This window comes from Thalassophryne amazonica, chromosome 18 (genome assembly GCF_902500255.1).
Source record: "Thalassophryne amazonica chromosome 18, fThaAma1.1, whole genome shotgun sequence".
NCBI classification, from domain to species: Eukaryota; Metazoa; Chordata; class Actinopteri; order Batrachoidiformes; family Batrachoididae; genus Thalassophryne; species Thalassophryne amazonica.
In genome coordinates, this window is record NC_047120.1 from 37,641,925 (window position 1) to 37,658,236 (window position 16,312).

The 16,312-nt window shown below is 40.7% G+C and overlaps 1 protein-coding gene across 1 annotated transcript in view; it reads left to right on the forward strand.

The window, feature by feature from the left end:
- sdk2b (sidekick cell adhesion molecule 2b) overlaps positions 1–16,312 on the forward strand; it is a 1,022,446-nt gene that overhangs the window by 923,041 nt on the left and 83,093 nt on the right. Inside the window, exons 30-35 of the mRNA XM_034194673.1 lie at positions 194–388; positions 1,809–2,010; positions 2,764–2,867; positions 4,645–4,715; positions 6,439–6,574; positions 12,002–12,058. Coding sequence (XP_034050564.1) covers positions 194–388; positions 1,809–2,010; positions 2,764–2,867; positions 4,645–4,715; positions 6,439–6,574; positions 12,002–12,058 — 765 coding nt within the window. The remainder of the gene's footprint in view (positions 1–193; positions 389–1,808; positions 2,011–2,763; positions 2,868–4,644; positions 4,716–6,438; positions 6,575–12,001; positions 12,059–16,312) is intronic.

The window sequence follows — 16,312 nt, forward strand, 5'->3', positions numbered from 1 at the left end:
ATAGCCGCTTCACTGACACGCAGGGTAATACTTTGGCCACTTGTTGTATGTTTAACATGAAATTCCAACAATATTGAATTATAACAGGCAGATTCAAAAACATATTTTGTGCGTTGTCACGATTTCAAAGAACCTACAATCATTTCTTTTAGCCATATTCCAGTCAGACTATTTGTTTGCAACTTGTCTCCAGCGTACCAGATCACATACCACCTCAACTCCACCAACAGCAATGGAGCCACTGTCAACGTGCTAAACCCCAGCGCTCGTCAGTACACGGTGACTGGCCTCAAACCTGAGGCCATCTATGTGTTTCGCATCACAGCACAGACGCGGAAGGGCTGGGGCGAGGCTGCGGAGGCGCTGGTGGTCACCACCGAGAAAAGAGGTAACATGACCTGGTGTCACATATTTTATTACTGGTGGATTATCACCCTCAATACGTGTCGCTGTAGGTAATTAGACTTGACTGGATGAAAATGAGCACAATTCCTGCGTTGGAACGTGAGGTGCAGCACAGTTTGCACAGGGGGCAAACCCAGCGTCAGTTGTACACACAAAACTGAGAACAGACGCAGGTGTTTGACATCTATAACGACATGAGTTGGAGCGACGCAAAGCCTTCTTATCGCTTAGTTCATTTTCAGTTAGCAGTCTAGTTAAGCAGATGTGTTTTCCAAAGGAGCGTTTGTGCCCCACGGCTGTTTATCAGAAGCACTGTGATGAAGTTGGGAGCAGGAAAAAAATCCGCCTGCTCCCCTCAAGGCACATTGTGGATTGTTTACTCTATAACAGTCATTTCTCTGCTACTTTTCATTCATCAGAAGAGCACATTTATGCCTCATCTGTACAACATTGCATTGTGAGTTTGGCAAGTGAGGAAGTCAAGAGTTCAAGGCTTTTGTATGTGTGCGTGTGTGTGTTACAAAATGAAATGAAGAATCCAGTTTTTCTATGAAACAAGGGGTCAAACTGATATGAATTGAAAATCAATTTTATAGTACTCGATACAAGAATGTTAATACACAGATCCCTGAATCGGTCCAACTGTTCTACTGTATGAACCAATCAATGGCTCAGTTTAACATTATATGTCAGTTGAGTTGAGCTCCTTTCGATGTTCATACTGTCGTAAAGGTTTAGAGGTTGGCGTGAGGCTTGCACGTGATGGATCACAGGAATAGTAACTGTACCTGAAAGGAGAAAAACAAAGTTAATATAATCAATAGTGGACAGCAATAAAATGGAAAAATGTAACCGTTTGAACTTTACATTGGGTTCGCAATTTCTTAATACTGTCAGACTGGTTCAGAACAAGAAAGAAATGCATTTGATGCTATTCTGGCTGCTTCTTCTGTGCTTTTGTGGTGCTGCCCCCAGTAGTGACCAAAAGTCAAGCAGAGGCAGTGTCAAAAGGCAGCACCACAGTAGTAAAACTGTCCCTGGTTTTTCATGAAATCTGTATTTGAAAGTAAGCAATGCCACATTTTGGCTTATTCTAATTTATCATAGAAAGGGATTCTTACCATTAAACAAAGAAATATGTTGGACCATATTGAATCTCCTTGAATCCAATTGTTTCGTAATATGAAGTATAATTCCTGAATCCTATCATAGCCCTTGAATCTAGATATTCATCGTATCACTTTATAATGGAGAGATACACAGTCTATCTTAAATCCATTTATAAGAGCACTAGTCCTTTTTCATTTTCTATCATCCCTTACTTTTTTCCATTTCCAAATTTTCATTTTCTATTTTCTGCCTTCATCCCTCTATCCCACTTCCAAATTTCCATCCTTTCCCAGTTCATCCCCAGCCCACCAGCCGTCCCATGGTGCTTCAGAAGGATGTCCAGGCACGCCAGGTTTTGTTGTCATGGGAACCCGGCAGTGATGGGCTGTCCCCTGTTCGTTACTACACAGTCCAGCTGAGGGAGCTTCCAGAGAGCAACTGGACTGTCCACTCCGCCTCTGTTAACCACGAGGCCACCTCATACATCGTATCAAGGTAGAGAGTGCTTTCTGTCAATTCTGTATTCCTGTAAAATGTCTAAAGATAATTCATTATGACATAATGATTTGTTGTTCTAGGCCATGGATGAGTGGACACAGGGCCCTCCCTATGTTGAGAGATTATAGTGCAATGTAAAAAGTGCAGATGTATTTGCATAGTGCTGAAAAATGAAACCAAAACAAAAGTGTAAACTCTTCAGATCCCTGAATACCCACTTGAGGCTGGTTCAAAGAGAAAATCACCATAGACCCTCCATAGAGCCTCATGATAAAATCATCAACCTTACAGTACAAATAAATGTTTACCTCTTGATACCAAAATAGTTTGATCTCTATTGATAGTTTGAATTTTTATATAACTCTTTAATTTAAGCTATTTTAAGCCATAACGTTATATGAATAATTAGGGGCGTGGTCTCTTTGAGTGACAGCTGTGTAGCAGTAAGCCAGGTCTAAGGCTGTAATAGCAGAGGCCAGCAACAGCTGCGTACTTGAGCATATTTGTCCTCTCTATTAAAAATATCTTAGATATTATAGCTTGCTGGGCCATCCAGTACACCTCATTTTAAAAAAACATACCCATTGGCACACAGATGAGTGCAAATACACATGCTATGTTTACAGCCTGGGTAATGCTCGAAGTTTGGTGTAACATTGGGCGGTAAAGATCTAAACATCTTCAATTCAATTTCAATTTATTATCATTTATATCTTGACTGATGTCCTATCCTGTGCTTCCATCCCCAAGGCTGAAACCCTTCACCTCCTACCAGTTCAAAGTAAAGGCCACCAACGACATAGGAGACAGTGAATACAGTGAAGAAAGTGAAGCAATCACAACTCTACAGGATGGTAAGTATAATGTCATGTGTACCAAAAAACATCCATATTGGTAGGCTAAACGTTTGATGAGTATTATATTCTTGCTTGATTTTCTTTCATGTTGGGGTTCACATATAGTGTTATTGCCAAACCTTGTTATTGTTTATTGCTGGTTTTTAGTTTGTAGATTACAGTTGTAAAACTGCATATAGTTTTACAAAATGGCATGAAATCACTAAATTAAGTAGTCACAAAGTAACAGGTAACTTTGGGATTAACCTGCCAAAGCTTTTTGCAGATGTGAGCAAAGAAATCCTTGAACTCCTGTTATTTGCTGACAAAAGAAGACTTCCTAGAGCAGACCTCTCCTGTCCAACTCCTGGAGGGTACCTGCCCGGCATGCTTTACATTTCTCTCTCCACTCAACCCATAGCTATTTAGATGTGCTCAACCAATCAAGACCTAGGACACACCAAGGTTAATTGACTAGGTCTGACTAAAGTAGGTAGACATGAAACATATGCAGGACAGGTGACTCCCAGTGGTTGGAGAGACCTCTCCTGGAGTATATTATGTTGTCTTCTTTAGTTCCAGTTATATTGGTTTGGTTGGGTGCTGAGCTTGACCCAGATTGAGCCCACTTCAAATTCAAATTGAATAATTCTTTGACACTCCAACTACTGGTGGCGAAACCACAGTAGTTGCTAAGATAACAACTTTATCAGCTGCAGGAAGACAACACATATCCCTGATAGCAATTTAGACTTCCATACAGAACTTTCTGCAGAGTTTCTTTTTCCTGTATTTGCATTGGTTTGGTTGGGTGCCGAGCTTCACCCAGGATGAGCCATCAGGGTAGAGGTCTCCTTGTGAGACCATATTGCACCACAATGATTCTGAGTTGTACAGTTAAACACAAAACAGGAGGGTAAGGAGACACTTCACCTGCGCTGTCCTAGTCCACCCAGCTGGAAATAGGTAGCCTTGCCTGAGGTAGGAACCTGAGATAGACTTGCATTCAATCCAGGGCGAGTCATAGGCTCTCATCCTATTCATGCTACAGTATCTGAGAATAAGCACTGGCAACAGTGGGCCTAGGAGCCTATATCATCTTAGGTATAGGTACAGTTAGGCAAGTGAACAATGCCTTGTGTGCCTAATGCATCATTTTGGTGACCAAGTCATGGATTATGACACTGTGCACAGGTAGTGTCCATAGGAAGTGTGCTGCATATTGTTTGACTTGTTGACCCTCTCATTATGTAGCATTCTGTCAATGATGAGCCTTTGTTGAATCAGGGTGCACAGCTTGACTGGAACTGGCACTAGTCTGGCTCAGTCTGGACATTTTTTTAACTGATCAAGCATAGTGCAATTTCTGTAGTATAAATGGACCTTTGGATCATTTTCTAAGGCAACCATTTCCCCGTTCTATTTTTTTTTTTATTGGAGAAGTTTGTTCATTGGGTTCAAAGTGTCTAAAAGTCTTCTTTTTGCCATCTCTGTGTGAATGTTTCAAAAGGTATTTAAATCTTAAATCCACTCACATCTGCTTTTACCACAAGAAAAGAAGGTGACTTCAAATTCCTGGCAAACAACCTAAAAGTGCTGTAACCAACTAAAAACACCTCCTCTGTATTGACCTTTCTAATTGGTATTTTTAAAGGCTGTTAGGGATTCTTCTGATTTAGCCGCTCTGTGTTTATGCACCATGAATGCCACTGCACACAGAGAAATTTGGCATCTCAGATTGTACGCATTTTCAGGTCAATTAATTAAGCACATGTTCTCCCTTTTATTGCCTCAGCACCTGATGAAGCACCCACAGTTCTCTCTGTCACACCCCACACAACGACATCGGTGCTGATCCGCTGGCAGGTAAGAGGAGACGCCATGACTGGCTCAGCTTTTAAGCTTCGTTGTTAGCTGTAGAAGTCTGAGAAAGTGGGCTCTAATTAGAGGCTGTGACACTGCGAGGTAGACCTATACTTAACAGAGTGGATCCAACACTATTTCCCCAAACACACTCTTCTTTGTCTGTTTCTAATAAAAAAACACCCTCACCCATAAAGGAGAAACGGGAGACTCCAAACTGCAGTCTTCGTTTTATGGAGAACACTTTGGAAGTTTATAAAGACTTGTTTTCTCTGTGCTTCTTCCCTTTGGGCCTGTTGTGTCACGTTCGTCTGTGGGGTATTTCTCCATGTTACTCACCAGCGCACGAGTTCAATCTGAGTGCGGATTATCATGATTATTTTTTATTTAGCTCTATCTCTCCAGAGCAAGTGGGTAAAAAGCAAAACACAAGTTGATAAAATGTCACAAACACATGTAAAAATGACAGGGTTGGGGATATTAGCAGTTTGGATGGATGTTAGCACTAGCGTACACATGCTTTCGCTAGTTTCCGGTTAAGTTCCAGAGATAAATGAGGACTCAAACAGCATCTGATGCCGCAAAAAGCTGGCATTGACCTTGCTACTGGTGACACCTATTCATGAGATGGAAAAGTTCACCGCTTGCTTGCCACATTGATGCGGTGAGCTTTAGAATAACAGATCAGGTACAGATCTGCATCAGCATTTGGTACAAGCCTAATGCCGTCAGCTTGCAGCAGGGTTCCCAGGACATTGCAGGTGGCCCGGTTAAGTTGCCATGAGTTTGAAGATGACCCAGATGGATTCCTGATGACATCTACTGGTGTCAAAATTTCAAGCAGTCCAAAATTTTGTTCCCCATAGTCGTGATAGTGTCTGCCACTCCAGAATGTCCATGTATTCCTGCAGATGCATCTGCAAAAACTGTCCCTCTCAAAACAAGTTAAATAATCCAAAGTCTAGCCAAATTATCTTGTATTAAGCAAAAAAATCTGGCAATGGTTAGAATCCTCAAAACTAGCAAAATGGCTAGGTACTGAATAATCAAAATGTGCCTTTTTTTTTCCTTTTTTTTTAAGTTTAGCCTCTGTCTTAAAATAAGGAAAACAATCTTGTTCCTTTGCTTGGATGATTTGAACTCCATTGCCTTTCCTTGTTACTGGTTAAATACAGCTTGATATTAGATGAAAAGAAAAAAAAAAAAACTTAAGAAAAGTGAGATCCATTTTCCCAAAATAGGACATTTTTTCTTATGTACAAAATGCTTGACAAGATTTTTTTTCTATTTAGAAAAAATTAAGTCCAATTTTCTTTAAACAAGTCATTTTTACTTTCTTAAATATCAGTTTTGCAGTGTGGTTTGCGATGGGGTTTGCGATTGCCCCTTGAGGTTGCCGTTTTGCAATTTTTTTTTTTCTATTGTGAACCCAACCACAACTGGACTGGACACATGTGGGCAGAGGGTTTTATTAAGACTGAAAGATTCTGTATGCTATGTGTAGTAGAGCACGACCGATAAATCGCCAAGCCGACATAATCGGCTAATATGGGACACTGGCTGATAAATCAGTATCAGCGAGAAATTACAATTAAAAAGAAACAGGGACAGAAGATCAACTGTGGCCTGAGTAGTGTTGTTGCATAATTTGCACACCAGTTGGTGCTCTGCAGCTCTCCTTTTGTCTGCTCCATCAATCTTTAAGTTAATATCCTTTTTGTTATAGGCCCCTTCTGAGGAAAAGATCAACGGAATCCTCCTGGGCTTTCGGATTCGATACCGGGAGCTGCTATATGATCGTCTACGCAGTTACTCTGTTCGCACCATCAACAGTCCCTCCACCACTTGGACTGAGCTCACTGGTGAGGACCCTTTTCAGAAATGGGCATGTTCTCAAAAGCTCTATGCAACTACCAGTCCAGACATGACTAGAGTTCTGTCTTTTAAAGCAAAAAGGCAGAATTGAAGAAATGCTTTGGGTAATGCAATTGGCTTGTGTTAATAATGTAGCAAATACGATGCAAGAGTTTTAGATATTTGAATAACTAAATATTTGTAGGTACATCAGCACAGTCAGTTCCATAAGTAGTTGGACAATGACATAGATTTTACACTTTTGATTCTGTGCACCACTACAATAGAGCTGAAATGAAACAATCAAGATGTACTCATAGTGGAGAAAAATGATGAATCAACTGTTTTACAGTTATGGCCATTTATACATTCTCTGTTTTCAAAGCCCATATTGTAAATGGAGAAACTAAATATGGGATTCACTCACTCACTCTTCTTCAACTGCTTACTCCAATTAATGGAACTTATCCCAGCAGTCATAGGGCATAAGGCAGGGTACACCCTGAACAGGATGCTAGTCTATCACAGGGCCACCTATAGACAAACAAACACATTCACATCCGCACACACACCTACGGACAAATTAAAGTTTCCAATCCACCTAACATGCGTCTTTGGATGTGGGAGGAAGCCGGAACACCCGGAGGGAACCCACGCAAACATGGGGGGACATGCAAACTCCACACAAAGGCCACAGGTGGGATTCATTTCCATGAATGCTACCTTAAAAGACTGTATGTTATGAATGAGATATTACTGGCTGCCAGACTTTATTCAAACTCTGCCCGATTGCATCTGAGAATATATCTGACTTCCTCAAAATGAAACGTACCAGTCAGAGCTGTCAGCCAAAGTTTCAGTGAATGTATTTCTGCCTTTTTCCAAAACAGAGGAATCATTTTCTTTACATTAAGGACACAGTTTGACATGAGGTTTGTCAGTGCAATCTGCAGTTTCCTTAACTATCCAGAGTCTAAGAATACTCAGAACAGGCACTGGGTGTACATATGTTCCCAGTACCCTTGATAATAGGTGAAATAATGAGGCTCAGTATTCTTCATTTTTAGGACACTTTGCATACTGTAGGTGTGAAAGTAAATCTGTTTCTTCGAAATTACATTTTTCACATAATGATGGGACCTCTGGAAAAAAATTATACTCTTTACTTTTGAATAATGTAGCCTGTTCAGAAATGTCTATCATTACCAGAGCAGGAATTTGCATATCTCAAGCTGTTATCTCAAATTTATTGTTGGATCTTTGTCTCCAATTCTTTTTCACATTCCCTTTTTATGTCATCTGCACTGGTATGGCAGAGATGTTGTAATATACAGTAAATATAGGCTCTGCTAACTCCTATATAGTGATCTAATTTTTCTGGTTCCACCTTTTCAAAACTTGGATTAAATGTACATATGAAGACTTCAGGCGCAAAACCCCGTAAATGCCACGCCCATGGAAAATGAGATAACCATTGCAAGTGAAAGCTTACCGAGGCTCGTATCCGATAACAAAATCAATTCTGCTGCAACACCCCATAAATTCTATAGTAAATGCAAGTCAAGATGCGGTTTGTATGCAGAACCTTGTAAGCGCCATCCCAGTTTGTGTGCAAAACCACATAGTGAACAGCGCACCACTCACTGGCATGTATCTCGGTCACGTGACGCAAAGATTGCGGCGCACATGAGAGCTTCTCTGATGCTGCATTTACGCATAATGATGGCACGTGACAAATGCCATGAAGTAGACATTCTTGGCTGCTGATCATGAATGAGATGATTTGAGGCAGAGGCGTCAAGTGTCCTCAGGAACTGCTGCAACCTGTTATCACGCCTTATGATTAATGGCACGTGTTGGTGGAGCATTATCAGGAACCATTACGCATGGTCAAGAATAATGTTCCACGCTGTTGCACGCTATTGCATCGTTAAGTTCTGTCACGTTGTGAATGAGACGAATTGTCTCCACACACACGCCCATATTCATCCATCAGCTGATGAACAATTCAGATCACTCCAGCTTGCTCCTTTAAATCCAACAGCAGAACAATCTTGTGATTGTATGCTTATTTGGGCTCTGTGCCATGGAGTGGTGCAGAGAGGAGACTGAGAGAGCCAGAGGTGTGGCTCCACGCGGCTTTCGTCTCGCTCATTTCCCAAAACATCAGGCGCAGCAGCAGGTGGAACACCTGCAGGAGCATGTTGAGGAACATTGGAACAAAACTTTTAACCAACTTGGCATCTCTGTACTCCTTCAGCATACTGCAGCAATGAAACTGAATTCGGTGCAGCAGGGTTTAATTGTGCGCATGTCAGAGAAGAACGCTGTCACGCTCTATTAAGGATCATCACTAATCAAGACGGATCAACACCCTCAGTTGGGACCTCCACGACATGAGCCGAAATGAGGGTGGTGCATGATATTTGTGGAAGATTTTTTGACAGCCAAAAACATGCTCCATGAAAATCACAAATATCACACACCAACACGCACTATTAAGAAACGTATTCAGATGCATTAAGTCACATTAAGAATGTCAAGAATGTGCCAAGAATGACACAATTATGACATTTATAATGTCTACTGTAAATGAGTAAACGCAGCTTTAGAATACATTAAAGTGATGGACTTACTGAGTTTTGCAAACAAACTAAAGATGGAGATACCAGGTTTTGCAGCCAAATCTATTAAAGGTTGCTAATTGACACATTTCTGAATAAAGGTTGATTTTTAGGATTCTGCTATTTTGTTCAGTGCACCATAACCATTTCATAACAAGAAAGAATGATTCATGGAGATGTACCACTTCCATCAGGTAAATATCCTTATTTAAAATAAGAGTGGTCTGGTGGAGATACTGGGTTTTGCACCTGAACTCTTCTTATAATGAAGTGTCTGGAGATATCTTTTTAATTTGGAGATATCTGAAGAAATTACTTGTAGGCATTCCATGTTTATCTCAAACTGTTGAAAAGAACAACAACTATTTTTATCTACAAGGTTCAAACACTATGGATGAACAATTCTCTCCATGTATCCAACACTCCAGCCACTCGAGATGGTGCCAATTATGTGTTTGATGACACACGTGTAAAAAGATACAGTAAATTACTGAATTTGAAATTGTCACCAAATTTTAATTTGGTGCGAAGTTTGTAGTGTACTAACTATACCAGAGTCATATCTTGATGAATAATGAATACAAGAAAAAAATACTGCACCTATGATGTAGGAAAGACTATCTTCATGCCACTCAGGGAGCAACAGTGTAAGAGACAAAACAAGGTGATTATAGTTAACAGACTTCACGCCGTTCACACAACGAGTGGAATATAAGAATTAACAAAACTATTTTTATCAACTAGGGCAGCACGGTGGCTTAGTGGTTAGAACTATTGCCTCACAGTAAGAAGGTCATGGGATTGATTCCCACCTGTGGCCTTTCTGTGTGGAGTTTGCATATTCTCCCCTTGTTTGCATGGGTTCCCTCCAGGTGCTCCAGGTTCTTCCCACATCCAAAGACATGCAGGTTAAGTGAATCGGAAACTTTAGATTGTCCATACGTGTCCGTGCGGCTGTGACTGTGTTTGTGTTTCTATATGTGGCCCTGTGATGGACCGGCATCCTGTCCAGGGTGTACCCCGCCTCACACCCTATGACTGCTGGGATAGGCTCCAGCCCACCCCCACCCCCCACCTCATGACCCTTGATTGAAGTAAGCGGTTGAAGATGAGTGAGTGATTTTTATCAAATAATTGTGAAAAAAATTAATTAAATACATTTTTTTTCTTAGAAAAATTATATATCCAAACCCCAGATTAACTGGAAAATCACTAAAGACCCTTGAACAAGGTCTTTAATCCCCAAGTTGCTCCTGGTGTGTAGTGAGCACCTTCCATGGCAGCACCCTGACATCTGTGTGTGTGTGTGTGTGTGTGTGTGTGTGTGTGTGTGTGTGTGTGTGTGTGTGTGTGTGTGTGTGTGTGTGTGTGTGTGTGTGTGTGTGTGTGTGTGTGTGTGTGTGTGTGTGTGTGTGTGTGTGTGTGCCTGTATCTGTGTGAATAGATGAATGGTATGTTCCAGCTTTCATTGATTTAAATATTTGTTCCATTGAAAGAATGTAAAAACATTCATTATTTGTTTTATATAACAGTTAAAATAGATCCTTGTCATTTCATATTATATTTATTACAAACAACAGAAAAGGCACTTACATTTTGGTGTGTCACTGCACTGACTTTGTGTACTTCCCCCCCAAAAAAGGCTCCATCGAAAAATCACATCAGAAATTTGTCCAGCTTTTGTGCATCACAGCTGCTTTGACATCAACAATCCAACACAAACTTTAAATAGAGTCCAAAAATAATTCTGATGATGAAGTCCGCCATGCCGTGCACTGACTTTGTGTACTTCCAAAAAAAAAAAAAAAAAAACAGTACCTTTTCAGTGCAGTGAAAAAAAAATCACGTCAGAAATGAGTCCAGCTTTTAATTCTAACTTCCTTCTAACAGCTCTTCATGCCTCCAGGCGGCTAACAGTGGATTTGTTTTGTGTGTGTGTGTGTGTGTGTGTGTGTGTGTGTGTGTGTGTGTGTGTGTGTGTGTGTGTGTGTGTGTGTGTGTGTGTGTGTGTGTGTGTGTGTTTAAAGAATTAGCACTGTCAGTTAGCTCCTCCTAATCGTCATCCATCAGCAACACAAACTCCAGATGTTTATCTTAACACTGCCCCCACTAGTGGGCCGGGCTCACAGAGTGCAATGGTACCAAACGTATGGAACCACTCTAAATCGAACCAAATTGCACTCTAAATGCAATGCAACACAAATGGGACAAATAATCCATGTCACATGACATACAAAGCACCAATCAAATGACAAGGATCCACTCAGCCATTATATAATTTACACCTCCTGCCCATCTGTCATTGCATGGAAACATGAAATATAGAACACATGGTGTTCTATATTTTAGAATAAATGCAGTGTGTGTTGCAGTAATTAGGCCATCATTACATTGCATAGATCGTGAAATTCCTTACATAAGACTTTGACTTATATTGGATATTCCTGCAGAGGGTTTGTGTCAGCAGTGCTGGCAATTTGTGTTCCACTGCGATCTACCTGCTGTTGTTGACACTCTTCAGCAAAATGTTTCGTCTGGTGATCAGTAGCTATCAGCTGCAGGCTATTATTACTGCAGGTCTGCTCAGGAGCTATTCTGCTTCTGCCGCTGTGTGTAACTCAGCCTGTAATTTGGCTCTTGTCGAGTCATTGCAGGGCTGTGTCGGAGTTATGATCACTGTGATTGCCTGGGCTGCCCACTCTGACAAAGAAAATACCGGGCACTAATGCGATTGTCTCTCCTTCACTCCCCGCTGATGCCTTATTCTCATTATTGCTTTTGCTTTCTGTTTCCCTCTGTCCTCGCTCACAGCTCCGTACAGCATTCGAAATCTGAGTGATCTGACCCTGACCCAGTACGAGCTGGACAGTAAGTTTAATTATGTCTTCTTCACAAAACCACACCCCTGCACACAAATACCTTATTAAACACTGTGGGATTTGACTGTTTAACCCACACTGCCTTCAAAAAGTGAGCTGCTGTTCATGCACATAATACCACAGTGTAAGAGTGTGATACTTATTTCAAGATACAGGAGGATTGCAGCAGTAAGATCAGGCAGACTGACAATCAATAGTAGTGCGGCAGATAATAGAATATTTACGGATGAATCCTGCAAATGGTGATAGAAGCACCAAATTCTGCACAAATAAACCTTAGACATTACTCTTTTGAAAAAAAATGGTTGGCCAAATGAATTTTCAGTGGGCAGTCAGGTAGGGCTCAATTGAAGTATTGCACAGGGGTCAAAATTAAACCATGCTCCAATCAGATTGAAAACTATACCACATTATTTCTCTGATTCCAAAGATTCCAAAAAAGGTATAGTTTGAACTACCTGAGACTGAATGTTTTTGAGTTATGGGGTAAAAACAGCAAGAATGGTGACAAAGGTCAGTTTCAGCTTGTACAGTGGTCAAAAGTTAAAGTTGCTTCAATTTTGGTAAAAGGTGATGGTTGAGTATTGGTCAACATGGTTTTAAAATGGAATAGTGTGCACCATGGGTCATGCTTAGTTATCATGTTATGGTGTAACATATGTCACATGTCATAGAATTCAATGGACATTGACCTTGTTTGAGCTTTACTTTGGAGACCAAACAATCAACACAGTCAAAACTATTCCATTTATTAATCCTATTAGCTCAACCTACAACTTGCACCACTTTTTACCAGAATTGAAGAAACTTTAACTTTTCACCCCTGTATAAACTGAAACTGACCTTTTGTCACCATTCTTTCTGTTTTTACACCATACCTCCATAACATTCAGTCATAGATTGTCCAAACAATACCTTTTTGAAATATTTATGATAAGACAAATATGATTGGAGCATCTTCTAATTTTAACCTCTGTGTAATTCTTCAATTGACCTCTACCTGTCCACCTATTGAAAATTCAAGTGGCCAATTGTTTTTTTCAAGAGAGCGATGTCTAATGGCCCAGTCACATGGCACTTAACGAAGGGCAACAAAGCCCAAACGAAACAAGAAATATGGAGTTTTGTTGGCATCGTTTAATCTTCGCCCAGCTTCATTCCTGAAACTGGCACTTCGTCAGGATTTTTAAACTGTTCAAAAATTTCAGCGAAGGGCAACAAAAATCTCAACTGCTCAGTATTTCGTTTTGCTGTCTTTGTTGATGTTTTTATCATTTGCTTAGTTTTTGTAATGTTAGTATTTAGTTTGACTTCGTTCAACCAGTTGAATGTTTTCACACAATGTAGAAGCCGGTTTGTGAGCGCTGCTGCTGACGCTGCGTTAATGTACCGTTGGAAATTACAGGGCAAAGTCAGCCTGTTTGCTTGGATTTTTTAAACTGGGTGGGGGGTCAGCTTTACTGGGCTCGGGCACCTTATACAGGCCAGAAGTAATGTTTTGTGTTGATAGAATTATTTTACCACAAGCAACTACTGAATCTGAAACAACAAAAAAGTTGTGTAATTTCCGACAGTACTCAAACGCAGTGTCAGCGACAGCAGCAGCTCCTGCGTGCGCTTATTTTTATTTTTTTTATTTAACAATATGATTGTAGGAATGTACATGTGGCAACAGGTAGATGATTCAAATGATTATATAAAGAGCTCTTCTGGAAGGCAGAATTCATGTTGTGAATCAGCTGCAGCTGGTGGAAATAACCGCACATAGGGAGTCAATGCGCATTCACACGGAATGATCAATTTACTGCTCTGATATTTTCAATCATCTTTACACTTATATTTATTCCCCCTTTTGACAGTTTTCTGTTATAAATCAATATATATGGCTTAGTACCGTAATACAGTGATACAGCAGTGACCATGGCACACCAGCATTTGTTTTTTTTTAAATGGAGCAAGACGGAGCGTGCAGCGTGTCGTCAGACAGTGAGGAGTCTGACGATGGAGATGATCCCTCTTTTGTTCTGGATGAGGAACCAGAGCAGGTGGTCCCACCAACGTGTGCACAGAGCTCCATCCCAGCGCCAAGTCCTTGAACTCAGAAATGCAGGTGCACACTGCACCAGCTGTGGCTCCAGGCGCATTTCGTTTAAAGCGTCGAGATCAGCGTTAGCTTCAGTCTTGTTTTGTTCCTCTTTCCCCTTTTGCGCTCTTGCTTCGCAGGCTATCTGGTGATAAAGTTCTTTTGTCTACCTTTTCTCAACGAATTGTGACTTTTTTTTTACTTTTTCCGTTAGTTCCCGAATTGTCGTGTGCCGTGTGACTGGCCCATTATAGTAATTGTGCTGAATTTGGTGCTTGTATCAGTATTTGAAGGATTGTTTCAGTTATATGCTGCAGTACATGTTGGATGTAGATATCCAGAAAATGTGTTTAATGTGTTTTAGTGATGTCATCATGATGCCATGTATATAACCTGTCATGGAATGTGAATTGGAAACCAGTTCCACTTGGGAATCGGTTCCATTTTTTTCAATACACTAGAATTATATCAGTGTCTCTTATCAATGCCAGCATCTTTTTTTTTTTTCCTGACAGTTCTGCGCTGTAAGCTCATGTGTTACGAAGGGCTTTTTCTAGGTCAGGCTCAAAACCTCTCAATCACCCCCGTATAATTTCAGATGCAACGTCATGATATCAAACTCTGTGTATAACAACCATGAAGAGTGCTACATCAATGCTGAAAATCTCTGTAGTTTTTTTTTTCTGAATAGAAAAGTTATTAGGAATTGATAAGGGAACTGAAAACAAGTCTGACCAATGGGCAGAATTGTATCAATAGTGGTACTGATATTGATAAAACTTGATAAATTCCCATCCTTCATAATTACAAATGATAGCTGATTGATCCAAACTTTGGATCACCTCTCTAGCCATATTTGTTGAGGTGACATCCCAGAAAATGTATGTTTCAAATTCAAATGTATTAATTTATATAGCGCCAAATCGCGAGGAGGTCACCTCAAGGCACTTCACAAATATCATTTAAAAAAGGAAAACAAAATGAATTAAAAGATTAAAAACACAATAAAAAAATGAAAACATAAATAAGTAAAAAGAATAAAAGAAGACATGCAGTAACATACTAGTGATAAAACAAGAACAAAAAAATGTCTTCAGTCTAGACTTAATAGTCTCCAGTTTATCTTTCATTCTACACTCAACAAAAATATAAACGCAACACTTTTGGTTTTGCTCCCATTTTGTATGAGATGAACTCAAAGATCTAAAACTTTTTCCACATACACAATATCACCATTTCCCTCAAATATTGTTCACAAACCAGTCTAAATCTGTGATAGTGAGCACTTCTCATTTGCTGAGATAATCCATCCCACCTCACAGCTGTGCCATATCAAGATGCTGATTAGACACCATGATTAGTGCACAGGTGTGCCTTAGACTGCCCACAATAAAAGGCCACTCTGAAAGGTGCAGTTTTATCACACAGCACAATGCCACAGATGTCGCAAGATTTGAGGGAGCGTGCAATTGGCATGCTGACAGCAGGAATGTCAACCAGAGCTGTTGCTCGCGTATTGAATGTTCATTTCTCTACCATAAGCCGTCTCCAAAGGCGTTTCAGAGAATTTGGCAGTACATCCAACCAGCCTCACAACCGCAGACCACGTGTAACCACACCAGCCCAGGACCTCCACATCCAGCATGTTCACCTCCAAGATCGTCTGAGACCAGCCACTCGGACAGCTGCTGGAACAATCGGTTTGCATAACCAAAGAATTTCTGCACAAACTGTCAGAAACCGTCTCAGGGAAGCTCATCTGCATGCTCGTCGTCCTCATCGGGGTCTCGACCTGACTCCAGTTCGTCGTCGTAACCGACTTGAGTGGGCAAATGCTCACATTCGCTGGTGTTTGGCACGTTGGAGAGGTGTTCTCTTCACGGATGATGCGAAGGAGATGTGTTGCACTGCATGAGGCAAATGGTGGTCACACCAGATACTGACTGGTATCCCCCCCCCAATAAAACAAAACTGCACCTTTCAGAGTGGCCTTTTATTGTGGGCAGTCTAAGGCACACCTGTGCACTAATCATGGTGTCTAATCAGCATCTTGATATGGCACACCTGTGAGGTGGGATGGATTATCTCAGCAAAGGAGAAGTGCTCACTATCACAGATTTAGACTGGTTTGTGAACAATATTTGAGGGAAATGGTGATAT